Here is a 16,040-nt window from a genome sequence, read left to right as displayed (position 1 = left end):
ATCTGAATACCTTCCCTGGTGCCCCAAATTCATAGTTAATTAGTTACGTTATTAATCAGTTGATCGCGTAATCCCTAATTACAGGAATCTTTGATATAAACTATAAGTCTTCAATTTAATGACCGTAAAGACACGACACCATTTTTGAGGGTCAGCGTGGTGGAGATAATTACCCCCCTACCTTCACCACCTAGGGCGGCCCGTTAAGTCCAGGACACAATTGCAAACGGCGGGGTCCAGGCCCAGGGCCTCCAGCTTGATGAGTTTGGAGTGTACTATGGTGTTGAATGAGCTGTAGTCAATGAACAGCATTCTTACATAAGTATTCCTCTTGTCCAGATGGGATAGGGCAGTGTGATGGCAATTGCATCATCTGTGGACCTGTTAGGGTGGTATGTAAACTGGAGTGGGTGGCCGGTAAGGTGGAGGTGATATGATCCTTGACTAGTCTCTCAAAGCACTTCATGATGACAGTGAGTGCTACGGGGCGGTAGTCATTTAATTTATCTTTGCCTTCTTAGGTACAAGATCAATGGTGGCCACCTTGAAGAATGTGGGGACAGCAGACTGGGATAGGGAGCGATTGAATATGTCTGTAAACACACCAGCCAGCTGGTCTGCGCATGCTCTGAGGACGCGCTTGGGATGCCATCTGGGCCAGCAGCCTTGCGAGGGTTAACATGTTTAAATATTTTATTCACATCAGCCATAGAGAAGGAGGGGGCGCGCAGTTCTTGTTAGTGGGCCGTGACGGTGGCACTGTATTATCCTCAAAGCGGGCAAAGAAGGTGTTTAGTTTGTCTGGAAGCGTGACGTCGGTGTCCGTGACGTGGCTGGTTTTCTTTTTGTAGTTTGATTTCCTGTAGACCCTGCTACATACGTCTCGTGTCTGAGCCGTTGAATTGCGACTGCACTTTACATTTACATTTAACATTTACATTTAAGTCATTTAGCAGACGCTCTTATCCAGAGCGACTTACAAATTGGTGCATTCACCTTATGACATCCAGTGGAACAGCCACTTTACAATAGTGCCATCTAAATCTTTTAAGGGGGGGGGGGGGGGGTGAGAAGGATTACTTTATCCTATCCTAGGTATTCCTTAAAGAGGTGGGGTTTCAGGTGTCTCCGGAAGGTGGTGATTGACTCCGCTGTCCTGGCGTCGTGAGGAGTTTGTTCCACCATTGGGGGGCCAGAGCAGCGAACAGTTTTGACTGGGCTGAGCGGAACTGTACTTCCTCAGTTGTAGGGAGGCGAGCAGGCCAGAGGTGGATGAACGCAGTGCCCTTGTTTGGGTGTAGGGCCTGATCAGAGCCTGGAGGTACTGGGGTGCCGTTCCCTCACAGCTCCGTAGGCAAGCACCATGGTCTTGTAGCGGATGCGAGCTTCAACTGGAAGCCAGTGGAGAGAGCGGAGGAGCGGGGGTGACGTGAGAGAACTTGGGAAGGTTGAACACCAGACGGGCTGCGGCGTCTGGATGAGTTGTAGGGGTTTAATGGCACAGGCAGGGAGCCCAGCCAACAGCGAGTTGCAGTAATCCAGACGGGAGATGACAAGTGCCTGGATTAGGACCTGCGCCGCTTCCTGTGTGAGGCAGGGTCTACTCTCGGATGTTGTAGAGCATGAACCTACAGGAACGGGCCACCGCCTTGATGTTAGTTGAGAACGACAGGGTGTTGTCCAGGATCACGCCAAGGTTCTTAGCGCTCTGGGAGGAGGACACAATGGAGTTGTCAACCGTGATGGCGAGATCATGGAACGGGCAGTCCTTCCCCGGGAGTCCTTGTCCTTGTCCCTGTACTGGCATTTCGCTTGTTTGATTGCCTTGCAGAGGGAATAACTACACGTTTTATATTCAGCCATATTCCCAGACTTCTTTCCATGGTTAAATGAGGTGGTTCGCGCTTTCAGTTTTGCGCGAATGCCGCCATTCATCCACAGTTTCTGGTTAGGGAAGGTTTTAATAGTCACAGTGAGTACATCTCCAATGCACTTCCTTATAAATTCACTCACCGAGTCAGCGTATAGGTCGAGGTTATTCTCTGAGGCTGACCGGAACATATCCCAGTCTGTGTGATCAAAACAATCTTGAAGCGTGGATTCCGATTGGTCAGACCAGCGTTGAATGGTTCTAGTCACTGGTACATCCTGTTTGAGTTTCTGCCTGTAAGACGGTAGGAGCAAGATGGCGCCTTGGTAGGATTTGCAGAAGGGATGGCAGGGGAGGGCTTCGTATGCATGTGGTCGAGTTAATTACCCCCCGACAACATATCCCGAGAGAGCCATGTTGCCGTGAAACAGAATGTTACAATATCTGATGTCTCTCTGGAAGGCAACCCTTGCTCGAATTTCATCTACCTTGTTGTCAAGAGACAGGACATTAGCGAGTAGTATACTCGGGAGTGGTGGGAGATGTGAACATCTACGGAGCCTGACCAGGAGGCCGCTCCGTCTGCCCCTTCTGCGGCGCCGTTGTCTTGGGTCGGCTTCTGGGATTAGATCGATTGTCCTGGGTGGTGGTCCAAACAAAGGATCCGCTTCTGGAAAGTCGTATTCCTGGTCATTATGTTGGTAAGTTGACGTCGCTCTTATATCCAATAGTTCTTCCTGTCTGTATGTAATAGACTTACAATTTCCCGGGGTAACAATGTAAGAAATAACTTGAGAGGATCTGCAGAGAAGAATGGGAGAAACTTCCCAAATACAGGTGTGCCAAGCTTGTAGTGTCAAACCCAAGAAGACTCATGGCTGTAATCGCTGCCAAAAGTGCTTCAACAAAGTACAGTAAAGGGTTTGAATAGTTATGTAAATGTGATTTCAGTTTTTTATTTGCAATCATTTTTCTAAAATAAGTGTTATGCTGTGTCATTATGGGGTATTGTGTGTAGATTGATGAGGGGGGAAAACAATTTAATCAATTTTAGAATAAGGCTGTAACGTAACAAAGTCAAGGGGACTGAATACTTTCCCAAAAGACTGTACGTCCCTCCCGGGAACAAGCTATATCTGCATACCCCGTAACCAGTGAATCATGGATGCCAATGGAAGCCACCCCCCCCCCCTAAAAACAAACAAGATCATTTATTTTGTCCTGGTGCCCCATAAAAAATTGTCAAGGGATGCCATTTTGGATTTGGCGTCACACCAATCACATCAAAAGCAGACCGTAATTTACAGAGAACATGAAGTGTTGCGTCGTTTTCCTCCGGTGGTTGGCTAGCTAAAATCTTTCCTTTCTTAAAAACTCACGAATTGGAATAGGGATTTGAACTTGTGGTTTTCCTTCATTGTGCCCCTGGACTGAGATGATGGAAGTTCAATATGTAGCTAGCTAGATTTAATAGGTTAATGTTAACTAGCTGGCCTGTCGCATCGTTGCCCATGAAACAAACTTAAGCTAGCGAGCAAGTATTTTAGCCAGGTAGCCTAGGACAACAAACTTAAAGCTTGTACTATATGGCAGTCCATAAGCACAGACAGCAGACTGGTCTCAGACTAGATGTAACATGGTAAATGTAAATCTGGGACTCTCAAATTAGCATGATATGTTACATTTGGTATGGTTACATGAGATGGGTTACTTTAGAAAAAATAGCACGTTATGAATTGTAATTATACAGAATGGATGATTGACATGCACAAATTAACACATACCATAGGAACCGTAACATATACTAACTATATTGATCGGATTTACGTACAGAATCATGCGAAATGCTCTGAGACCACGTTGCAAACAAAGGATATCAAGGATCTGGAAAGATTCTGTATAGAGGAATAGTCTAAGATCCCTCCCAATGTGTTCTCCAATCTCATAAAAGTTTTAGAAAAATGCTGAGTGCCGTTATCCTCACAAGGTGAAGTATTGAATCATCTGGATTCCTATCTTTGAGAAAAAAAGACTAGGTGTTAAACAATCTTTCTCTGAGCAATTGTATTAGTATAAAATATAATTTTCAATTTTTTTGGCATACAATATAGCTCAGTATTTATATTTATTTTTGTCGTTTTGTCTCATCTTTTGTCTCAACTTTATCACATTTATTAGCTAGATGGCGCCGACAGAGATGGTCGCCACGCTTCGAGTCTTCAGGAAACTAAGCAGTATTTCGTTTATGTATTATTTATTACCCCAGGAAATCTTAAGTCTTATTACATACAGCCCGGAAGAACTATTGGATATAAGAGCGATGTCAACTTACCAACATAATGACCAGGAATACGACTTTCCAGAAGCGGATCCTCTGTTTGGACCACCACTCAAGACAATCGATCTAATCTCAGAAGCCGACCCAAGACAACGGCGTACAAGGGGCAGACGGAGCGGCCTCCTGGTCAGGCTCCGTAGATGTGCACATCTCCCACCACTCCCGAGTATACTACTCGCAAATGTCCAGTCTCTTGACAACAAGGTAGATGAAATTCGAGCAAGGGTTGCCTTCCAGAGAGACATCAGAGATTGTAACATTGTGTTTCACGGAAACATGGCTCTCTCGGGATATGTTGTCGGGGGGTAATATACTCGACCACATGCATACGAAGCCCTCCCCTGCCATTCCTTCTGCAAATCCTACCAAGGCGCCATCTTGCTCCTCCCGTCTTATAGGCAGAAATTCAAACAGGATGTACCAGTCACTAGAACCATTCAACGCTGGTCTGACCAATCAGAATCCACGCTTCAAGATTGTTTTGATCACGCGGACTGGGATATGTTCCGGTCAGCCTCAGAGAATAACCTTGACCTATACGCTGACTCGGTGAGTGAATTTATAAGAAAGTGCATTGGAGATGTTGTACTCACTGTGACTATTAAAACCTTCCCTAACCAGAAACCGTGGACGAAATGGCAGCATTCGTGCAAAACTGAAAGCGCGAACCACCGCATTTAACCATGGAAAGAAGTCTGGGAATATGGCTGAATATAAAACGTGTAGTTATTCCCTCTGCAAGGCAATCAAACAAGCGACATGCCAGTATAGGGACAAAGTGGAGTCGCAATTCAACGGCTCAGACACGAGACGTATGTGGCAGGGTCTACAGGAAATCAAACTACAAAAAGAAAACCAGCCACGTCACGGTCAACGACGTCACGCTTCCAAACTCAACACCTTCTTCGTACGCTTTGAGGATAATACTGTGCCACCATCACGGCCCACTAACAAGAACTGCGCACCCCTCCATGGCTGATGTGAATAAAACATTTAAACATGTTAACCCTCGCAGAGCTGCTGGCCCAGACGGCATCCCAAGCGCGTCCTCAGAGCTTGCGCAGACCAGCTGGCTGGTGTGTTTACAGACATATTCAATCGCTCCCTATCCCAGTCTGCTGTCCCCACATGCTTCAAGGTGGCCACCATTGATCCTGTACCTAAGAAGGCAAAGATAACAAATTAAATGACTACCGCCCCGTAGCACTCACTGTCATCATTTAGTGCTTTCAGAGACTAGTCAAGGATCATATCACCTCCACCTTACCGCCACCCACTCCAGTTTACATACCACCCTAACAGGTCCACAGATGATGCAATTGCCATCACACTGCCCTATCCCATCTGGACAAGAGGAATACTTATGTAAGAATGCTGTTCATTGACTACAGCTCAACATTCAACACCATAGTACACTCCAAACTCATCATCAAGCTGGAGGCCCTGGGCCCCGCAGTGTGCAATTGTGTCCTGGACTTAACGGGCCGCCCCAGGTGGTGAAGGTAGGAAACATCATCTCCACCACGCTGAGCCTCATCACTGGGGACTCACAAGGGTGCGTGCTCAGCTCCCCCTTGTAATCTCTGTTCACCCACGACTGCATGGCCATGCACACCTCTAATTCAATCATCAAGTTTGCAGACGACACAACAGTAGTGGGCTTGATTACCAACAACGAGGAGATAGCCTACAGGGAGGAGGTGAGGGCACTTGGAGTGTGGTGTCAGGAAAACACCCTCTCACTCAACGTCACCAAAACAAAGGAGCTGATCGTGGACTTCAGGAAACAGCAGAGGAAGCAACCCCCTATCCACATCCAAGGGACAGTAGTGGAGAAAGTGGAAAGTAAAGTTCCTCGGCGTACACATCAACGACCAACTGAAATGGTCCACCCACACAGACAGTGTGGTGAAGGTGGCGCAACAGCACCTCTTCAACCTCAGGAGGCTGAAGAAATTCAGCTTGTCACCCAAAACCCGGACTAACTTTTACATATCCACAATCGAGAGAATCCTGTCGGGCTGTATCACCGCCTGGTACGGCACCTGCACCGCCTTCAACCGCAAGGCTGAGGGTGGTGCGGTCTGCACAATATATCACTGGGGGCAAACTATCTGCCCTCCATGACACCTATAGCACCCGATATGTCACAGGAAGATAAAAAAAAAAGAACAAAGACAACCACCCGAGCCACTGCCTGTTCACACCGCTTCCATCCAGAAGGCGAGGTCAGTACAGGTGCATCCAGTACAGCTTCTATCTCAAGACCATCAGACCGCTAAACAGCCATCACTAATTTAGAGAGGGGCTGCTGCCTACATGGAGACCCAATCACTGGCCACTAACAAATTGTTCACTAGTCACTTTAATGTTTGCATATCTTACATTACTCATGTTTATACTGTATTTTGTACCGTCTATTGCACATTGCCTATGCCGCTCATCCATATTTATATGTACATTTTCTCATTCACCCCTTTAGATGTGTGTATTAAGTAGTTGTTGGGGAATTGTTAGATATTACTGCACTGTCGGAACCAGAAGCACAAGCATTTTCCCTACACTCATATTAACATCTGCTAACCATGTGTATGTGACATTTGATTTGAAGGCCTAGTAGGGGTATTAGCTGTAGGCCTTCTAGTGGGGGTATTAGCTGTAGGCCTTCTAGTGGGGGTATTAGCTGTAGGCCTTCTAGTGGGGGGTATGTAGCTGTAGCCTCTAGTGGGGGTATTTAGCTTAGCTGTAGGCCTTCTAGTGGGGGTATTAGCTGTAGGCCTTCTAGTGGGGGTATTAGCTGTAGGCCTTCTAGTGGGGGTATTAGCTGTAGGCTTCTAGTGGGGGTATTAGCTGTAGGCCTTCTAGTGGGGGTATTAGCCGTAGGCCCACTAGTGGTTATAACTTTCAGTAGCTTATTTACGTTTTAAAGTTTTGTTCTGTCCTACTTTTCTTGAATGCCAGGCCGTGCACCATGTTATCACCAACAAAAATAGCCTAATTTGAATGATGAGTCTGTAGTCTTGTATGAAGCCAAGACACTGACACCATTGTGTATAACCAATTTAAGCTCGATTTCAGTTATTTGCTAAGCATTAGGCATCACTGACAGTTAAGCAGTTATTCAGCACTGCAGTAGACTGATTTATCACAAGCCAATTACCTCCACTAAATGGTACCCCCTGTATATATAGCCTTGCTATTGTTATTTTACTGTTGCTTTTTAAATCGCATTGTTGGTCAGGGGCTAGTAAGCATTGCACTGTAAGGTTTACACTCTTTTTGGCGCGTAAGACAAATTCGATGTCAAGTCACAGCTATAGCCTGCATACAAACACTTCCTAAGAGTAATACTAAGTGATAATGCCCAAGGGGGTTGTGGTATATTGGCCATATAACACAAATCTGAGGTGCCTTATTGCTATTAATAACTAGCTACCAACGTAATTAGACCAGTAAAAATAAGTTATAGCCCGATACACCACGGCTGTCAGCCAATCAGCATTCAGGGCACCAACCACCCAGTTTATAATACTGCATAAATAGCCAACACCTTTTCAGTAGTCCCTTCTGACCTATTTAGAGGTTGTGATGGACAACCTCCATGTTGAATGCATGAGCCTTTTTAACATTGGTCTGTCCTGTGAATCATTGGGCGGGTGACTGAACGTTATATTTATCAACATTTAACTATTTTTTCACAAAATCATGGGTCTAAGATTTGTTCATCTGGCAACAAAATGAAACATGTAAATGTAACAGGTTTTATTTAGTTCCACTGTTGCATAGCGCTGACAAACCATCATCAACACAGCAGTTCTTATTTTAAGTGCTATATTGGTGTGGGAATGCAATAAGTAGGAAAATGAGTTGGATTCTCTGAATAGATCATAGATGAGGTAGATCTGCTTAGGTAAGACTTACACCACTGGTAATAAATATTAACTGGGTAGACTAGACAATTGAAGTCTTTACTCCTCGCAGGCTTGCTTGATCAACTGGAGCGCTCCCAGCCAGGGGCGGCTCCACACCTCAAAGATGCACTGGTAGGTCTGAGGAAACAGGAAGCAACACGAGTTGGTATGGTCACACATTCAGCAGCATAACGCCTGACAAAAGGTTTGTTGGACATTGCATCTGACTGCCTGAGCTACAAATCACATCATAAACAATTTTATTATTTGTAGAGTAGTCAGACAAAATGTACCCACAATGAATCATGGTTTTGATGCTCTCAAACACTGCCAACAGACATTCATCTATAGAAAGGTCACCTGAAACTTCCCTTTGCAAACAAAGCAATTTGTAACAAAATCAATACTGAACCAATAGTGAAATGGGTAACACGTTACAAGTAGGATTTACTAACGTTTATAAGTAGTTTATTAGTTACCAATGTGTTAACTGTTTGTAACAGGTTATAAACTAAAAATGGACCATTCTTTAGCTGTACATATAGGAAGCACTGAGCTGCAGTGCCAGTGTTAACACAAACAGATCTGGGACCAGGCTAGCCTTGTGGTCCTTACCGCAGCTGGGTACTGATGCACAGCGCAGTCCATCGGCACGCCTCCCTCCCTGCACAGGGATCTGGCCATCCGCACTGTGAAGATGTACTTCATCCCAGCTACCACCTGTAAGCAGAGGATGGTCAGCACTTCAGACATAGAAATCACCCATCTTGAATGAGGAACCTGTTCTAGTGATTAATTTATGAATACAGAAGAACAAAGCTCAATGACAGTCATCTCCTGCAAACGAACCGATACGACCAGCCGGCTTGGATAGCAACCTTATGTTTGTGACGTTAATATATCTCGTGGAAGTACGAAATAGTGTTGACTAACCAAAATAAAGTTTAATTTAAAAAAGTCTATCAATAATTGACTGTTGGTAACCCGTATAAAAAGTGACAATGCCCTCGAAGCCAGTGTTGAGGATATATTGGCATGGTTGCCGGCCCTCGACGAACCCCTGTGCCAATATATCCTCCAAACACCGTCTTCCCAGACATTAGCACTTAATGCATACGGTAGAAATAACCTTCAAGCCAAGCTAAGGCCTATTCAACAACGCCATTGTATAAAGTAGCTACGGTGTATTCCTAAATTAACTCGACGTCCAGAGCGCCGTCTGGGCGTTCATAAATGCAGTGTCTTCAGATTGTCCACGTAATTCAGAGGGTGTTGCTGTGAGCAGGCTTGATCCAAGCATTCAGACCTTACAATAGCAGTCAAGCACCCAGGATAACGTCTCGACCACACCGACGGCATCTAGATGTGCGCAACAAGTTACATTCACTTTCTATCATTTGTAGAGCCATAAACGCATACGTTCAATAAATACAAATATATATGCACCACACGTTATGTTAATTACCGGTGTGCTTGAGATAACCAGAGGTATTGCAATGTACTGAACAAGACTGGTTACTCGCATCAATGCCTCGGTCTCGTCATTTAACATTCAAACAATTGTCGGTGCGATTKAACTGTAGTTGGTTAGCTTGCTAGCTACTTCCGGAGACAAATTAGTGTACACCTCACTGACCATTTTACTCGCCCTAGCAGCAGTGGAACAAGTACCCAAATTGTCACACTTGAGCTAGAGTGAAGAAAATGACTCGTTAGTTACCCAGTAAAAATACTACTTGAGGTAAAGTATAAAATCATTTCACGTTCCTTAAATTAAAACAAACCAGAGATCACGACTTGTATTTGTCATTAATGGATATGCAGAGGCACACGCCAACAATGAATGAACAAGGCATTAGTGTTTAATGAGTATGCCAGAGCAGAGTAGTAGGGATGATCTCTTGATAAGGGAACTTGACCATTTCTGTCCTGCTAAGCACTTGAAATGTAACGAGCACTTTTGGGTGTCAGGGAAATTGTATGGAGTAAGTCTTCAAATAGTAAAGTAAAAACAGCCAAAAAATGACTAGTACTTTAACATGTTTACTCCACTGCCTAGCAGAGTTGGTCAGCTGTCCTCATGTTTAGAGCGTTGATGACTGTTGCTGCCAACAAACATAGTTTTTTGGCCGACGTTTACCGACACCGGTCCTATTCGACAGGTGTCGTACATTAACTAAAACATTGAACATTCTGCCGCATTCAGAGTAGATGGAGTGCGTTAATAAATTCACTGGTCTATATTAAGATATTTCAACCGTGGAAACTATGCTATACAAATGAACGACCAACATTGTGTCTTCTTTACACTGATAAAAAGATTAACAAAAAGGGACTGACCTGTTTCTGAGCCTTGACAACCTTGGCCACCTGCCTAACATACAGGTCGTTTGTCCCCTTGTTGTATTCGGCCACCGCGAACTTCAGCGCGTCTCTGGTAGCGGGGTCGTTCATATCTGCGTCCACGACGCCCCCCGGTATCCCATCGGCGCTCGTCACGATGAATGCCACCGCGAGCAAAGGAACGACGATCTTCCAATTCATGAGCATTTTTCCCGTCTGATATCGGTCTTTATTGCAACTCCGATCGTATCAAGTAACGTTAAACCACAACAAATCCTCGCCTCCGACGACTTTTATATGAACGTGTTGAGGTCACTTCTGATTGTTGAGGGGTGGGGCTTGATTCTGATTCCACTAATCACTTCAATTAAAAACCTAACGCCTCCATCACACCGACAGTGAGCATTTGCGGGACATGGGAAGTAGCATCGTCTGGATATGTGTGCAACAAAAGTTAACCATTCACCTTCTGCTACCATTTCTGTCAAACCAGTTTAGAGTGGCATACCCCGTTTTATTTGCTTGGTTGTAGGCTACAGCTATATAACTCATAATGGAAATATATTATGAAATGAGAGCCTGCACAGCAATGGATTTCTTAAAAAACGAATTCTCTGTTTTTATATAAATAGGACTAGGCTTTATTGGCTATTATTGGCTTTGGGGAAGCTATGGCTATTTATACATTCTAGCATTAAGCCTACTGTTAGACCACAGTTAGAAGTTACCAGTGTCTTTGACATTAGACAGTGGTTACTTACAAGCTAGGCCTGGCCAGGCGTGTCAAACTCATTCCACTGAGGGCCGAGTGTCAGCGGGTTTTTGGTTTCTCTTTCAATTAAGACCTAGGCAACCAGGTGAGGGTAGTTCCTTACTAATTAGTGACCTTAATTCATCAATCAACAACAGGGGTAGAGCAAAAACCTGCAGACACTCTGCCCTCCTTGGAATGAGTTTTACATGGGGCTAGGCTATATTCGTGATTTGACTTCTGTGCTTGTTATATAGCCTATGTCAATGGCCTCAAGGTATTGATGACACAAACATGAGAAATGAAATTAGAATGAATTATTGTATTTTCTTATCATCACTGTGGACATATGTCAATAGTTTAGTGAAATGGTGCTTTCAATACAACTGAGAACTCGGGAATAAAACGAGGTCAAAACATGATGTAAGTGATCTTCAAGTCGGAACTTCTGAGCTCTAGAAAGATGCGTGAGGTCCTGACTTCGAATTCCGAGTTGGATCACCGTTCAAAAATATTTTCCCCAGTCGGAACTCGTTTGTCCCGGGTTCCCAGTTGTCGTGAAAGCACTGAAGTCGGAGATTTCCGTGTTCACAGTTGATGTGAACGCGACAAACGTCCAGACTTCAATCACTGACGCACAGACAGGAGCGCACTTTGGAACTGCAGGACTCTTGAGTAACCATGCAGACTATTGAAGTTCTGAAGTGAGTAGTTCTTTATGTGGATAAATAGGGCGTATTTAATCAAACCATTGCATAAGAGTATATTCATCGCCTATAGATGTGATTAAGACTAAAGAGGTCAATGGAACGCAGACAGTCGGGATAGAAGAATGATGGCGGTTTGGCGGCGCACTTTCAACAAACAAAGTGGAGATTCGTCAAATCATGATCGATGTATTGTAACAGGCCCACACTTTGGTTACCAATGTTCGATTTGCATATATATTGGCTGTTTTCGATGCATAACATTTAGAAATCGTCCCTTTTCAGGTTTGGAAGAAGTGACCGCAAAATGCTAACTCCATTTGTATAAACTGGTAGCATAGCTAGGATAGAGAAATCTGGGTTTGGAGGCGTGTCGTTTTTAAAGGTGCACATGTAGAAATCTGGGTTTGGAGGCGTGTCGTTTTTAAAGGTGCACATGTAGAAATCTGGGTTTGGAGGCGTGTCGTTTTTAAAGGTGCACRTGYAGAAATCACTTCGCTATTTTCTGGTTGCAAAACTTTTAATAGATCGCCTACTGTCAGTTTTATTTGACTACAAGTATGGAACGATGATATTCTACACTATTTAAACAATTTGGAAATATATTTTCCATTACCACATATAGTAATATCAGCTAATTGAAGCTTGTGTACAAAACACCAAGTAAAAAGATGCATAGAAATGTCGCCCATAGAACATATCTACTGCTTCTTAGACTTGCTTTCAATGAGAGTGACAGATGTTTTGCAGCTTTAACTGTAATGCAGTTGATTGGTGATGACGACATAAATATATTAGGGTTGACATCCATACAAGCATTTTATTCAGATTTTTACCTCTGAAATAAATAAAAATTCCCTGGGGGGCAATGAGTAGGTTTTGGGAGGTTGAATGAAATAGTTAAATTCCCATGTGCCAAAATAAAAAACAATAGTTTTGTAAGAAATGTTTTGCTATATAGCGAATCTCTGGTTTTGGCAACAGCTCGTAGATACGGTGTGGGTAGGCGCTGCCTACATGATGAGAGCAAGTTTGTTTATATGTACGATGGAAGCCAAGATAAAAACGAATTTGCCTACATGGTGAGACTATAATGGACAAAATAGCGAAATGTTTATTTGTCAAACGGCAGCCAAGCATTGATGATCATTTCACCAGAATAAACCTTCGTTATATATTGGAACGAGGCATCAAATTCATCACCTTGCACTTTCATAATTGATTGAATCGCTAGCCTAATAAACTGTATGCTTTCCCAACGAGTAGTAGTGAACGGACCAAACGACATGGCATTGCTTGATTCCAAATTTACTTTGATGATGGTGGTTATATCAATATTTGCGCATAAAAGCATTTCCAACGACATTTCTCGCATAATTAATTTTACAGACAAAAAGATCGCACCTTGTCTAGCGTGTTTTGTCGACATTTAGAAAGTTTACCAACTAATGTTCTGTGTTCATCAGGCCTGTCGTTATGTTGTTTTAATATGTACTTTACTCGCATAGAAAGGTTGAATGGAAACCTGGTTTGTGATGCTAACATGTTTTTTAATTTCCGGGTTGTTTGTGTGTTGGTATTCCAGACAGGCCCTCTCCAGCCTGGATCCTACCCAGCAGCAGCAGCTCTTGGTGGCCGGGTCTGCGGTGGCCGTGGGCGGGCTGCTGACCTGTTATTACTGGGTGTATCAAGGGACGAAGGCCAAGCGCATTCCAATAGGGGATGGGTGGTGGGGGGCAGGAGAGAAGCCTCAGTCAGAGGATGAGAAGGTTTTCCCCTTTCAGGTCCAAACTTCTGATGAAGAGATACAGGTAGGATAATAAGGGGGTGAAACTTAATACTTTATATGAAGTTCATAATTGCTGCAGGTCTAACTGTCAGTTTCTACTGGGCACAAACTGGTTCAGTCCACTTTGTTTTAACTTAATTTTCCAACATATTGTGACATGGAATCTTCATGTAAAATACATTTAGATTTGAAAGAAGTAAACTGTTTGTTGTTTTGAGGGTGAAATTTCAACCACAGAATTATGTCATGGTAACCAAATTTCAACGGGCAATTGTATAACATGTGTTTAATTAATTTGTATATTTAAAACAATGTCAGATCATCAACATTTCTATCCACTGTCGGGGACAAAAACTGTTGTCCGGGTTTGGCTGGGGAAGGCCGTCCATTGTAAATAAGAATGTGTTCTTAACTGACTTAATTTAAAAAAATAAGACAGCCGGCCCCAATTCTCTCTCTAGTCCTTCCCCTTGGAACTCAAACCCTTTTGATATTTGTTGATCTGTTAGGTGGGAACAATATGGTGTAAGTGCCAACATTACACTGATTATACCTATCCAGACCCTTCAGATACACAGCTCCACCACAATACTGATTATACCTATCCAGACACAGAAGAACATGTCTTCAGAACATCAACACTGTAACCATCAAGCAGAAAGATTTCTCTGTTGGATGACCACACTCTTTATCTTCTCTTCCTGTGCTACTGTGTAGGTGTGTGAAGGGTCTCCACCTCAACATGTTAACTAGCAAACTGAGGGGGTTCGGTGTCCTGTTTTCCATCCTGATTGGCCGCTACGTGCCCTGGCTGGTTGGGTTCACCCGGGARGATGTCAGAAGGYTGTTTGGTTCAGTAGGTTTCATGGAAAGGAACATCTATGAGATCATCAGAGAGACTGGCTACCTGCACATCCAGGGCACCAAGCCAGACTCCGCTGGTGAGAATGTCACAGCTTTATTTTACCTGATATTTCACCTGACGTTTTGATGATCCACATCTTCCAGGCTTTTTGTTTGAGCATGAGACTGAATGGACTGCTTTGTTGGTCAGTTTTTACCATCGGTCTGTAGTACTCCTAACACCACCACCACACACATGGTGAAGTATATTTAGTTAGGAACTCCCCTCACCTCCAACTCAATCATGAAGTTTGCAGACGACACAACAGTAGTGGGCTTGATTACCAACAACGACGAGACAGCCTACAGGGTGGAGGTGAGGGCCCTCGGAGTGTGTTGTCAGGAAAATAACCTCACACTCAACGTCAACAAAACAAAGGAGATGATCGTGGACTTCAGGAAACAGCAGAGGGAGCACCCCCCCTATCCACATCGATGGGACAGTAGTGGAGAGGGTAGTAAGTTTTAAGTTCCTCGGTGTACACATCACGGACAAACTGAATTGGTCCACCCACACAGACAGCGTGGTGAAGAAGGCGCAGCAGCGCCTCTTCACCTCAGGGGGCTGAAGAAATTCGGCTTGTCACCAAAAGCACTCGCAAACTTCTACAGATGCACAATCGAGAGCATCCTGTCTGGCTGTATCACCGCCTGGTACGGCAACTGCTCCGCCCACAACCGTAAGGCTCTCCAGAGGGTAGTGAGGTCTGCACAACGCATCACCGGGGGCAAACTACCTGCCCTCAAGGACACCTACACCACCCAATGTCACAGGAAGGCCATAAAGATCATCAAGGACAACAACACCCGAGCCACTGCCTGTTCACCCTGCTTATAATCCAGAGGCAGGTCAGTACAGGTGCATCAAAGCTGGGACCGAGAGACTGAAAAACAGCTTCTATCTCAAGGCCATCAGACTGTTAAACAGCCACCACTAACATTTATGGCCGCTGCAACAATACTGACTCAACTCCAGCCACTTTATAATGGGATTGATGGAAATGTATGTAATACATGTATCACTAGCCACTTTAAACTATGCCACTTTATGTTTATATCCCTACATTACTCATCTCATATGTATATACTGTCTCTATACCATCTACTGCATCTTGCATATGCCGTTCTGTACCATCACTCATTCATATATTCTTTATGTACATATTCTTATCCTTTACACTTGTGTGTATAAGGTAGTAGTTTGTGGAATTGTTAGGTTAGATTACTTGTTGGTTATGTCCAAGCCGGCTCATAGCCTGTGACAAAAATGAGGGGACACGAACAACAGGTATAGGCCAATTTAAAAGTGTTCTTTAATTATAACAACTATTAACTTAAACTAAGAAAAAGGAATGAGGTGTGGAAGTATCATGATGTAAGGTGTATGTAAAGTGCATGGATGCGTGAATATGTGTGTGTGAACATGAC

The 16,040-nt window shown here is 44.0% G+C and overlaps 2 protein-coding genes across 2 annotated transcripts in view; one reads left to right on the top strand and one right to left on the bottom strand.

Annotated features, from left to right (window-relative positions):
• Nucleotides 1–7,955: 7,955 nt before the first annotated feature.
• On the bottom strand, nt 7,956–10,780 carry LOC112071242 (cystatin). Its single transcript, XM_024138708.2, has 3 exons — nt 10,460–10,780; nt 8,735–8,839; nt 7,956–8,257 (listed from the first exon to the last, which is right to left on the bottom strand). Exons 1-3 carry the CDS (start codon nt 10,667–10,669, stop codon nt 8,177–8,179), a joined length of 396 nt encoding a protein of 131 aa, XP_023994476.1. The 5' UTR covers nt 10,670–10,780; the 3' UTR covers nt 7,956–8,176.
• A 1,028-nt stretch (nt 10,781–11,808) lies between these two features.
• Nucleotides 11,809–16,040, top strand: part of LOC112071241 (epoxide hydrolase 1) — a 50,863-nt gene continuing 46,631 nt past the window's right edge. Inside the window, exons 1-2 of the mRNA XM_070439317.1 lie at nt 11,809–11,917; nt 13,506–13,731. Of these exons, the coding sequence (XP_070295418.1) occupies nt 11,895–11,917; nt 13,506–13,731 (249 nt within the window). The 5' untranslated portion in view covers nt 11,809–11,894. The remainder of the gene's footprint in view (nt 11,918–13,505; nt 13,732–16,040) is intronic.

This window comes from Salvelinus sp. IW2-2015, unplaced genomic scaffold, assembly GCF_002910315.2.
Source record: "Salvelinus sp. IW2-2015 unplaced genomic scaffold, ASM291031v2 Un_scaffold1553, whole genome shotgun sequence".
Classification (NCBI taxonomy): Eukaryota; Metazoa; Chordata; class Actinopteri; order Salmoniformes; family Salmonidae; genus Salvelinus; species Salvelinus sp. IW2-2015.
This window is presented reverse-complemented; position numbering and strand designations above follow the sequence as displayed.

Excerpts from the sequence above, each read along its gene's own strand:
- LOC112071242 (XM_024138708.2), bottom strand. The coding sequence starts at position 10,669 with ATGCTCATGAATTGGAAGATCGTCGTTCCTTTGCTCGCGGTGGCATTC. Across the intron at positions 8,840-10,459 it reads TTGTCAAGGCTCAGAAACAG|GTGGTAGCTGGGATGAAGTA; the intron begins GTCAGTCCCTTT and ends CTCTGCTTACAG. Across the intron at positions 8,258-8,734 it reads TGCATCAGTACCCAGCTGCG|ACCTACCAGTGCATCTTTGA; the intron begins GTAAGGACCACA and ends CTGTTTCCTCAG.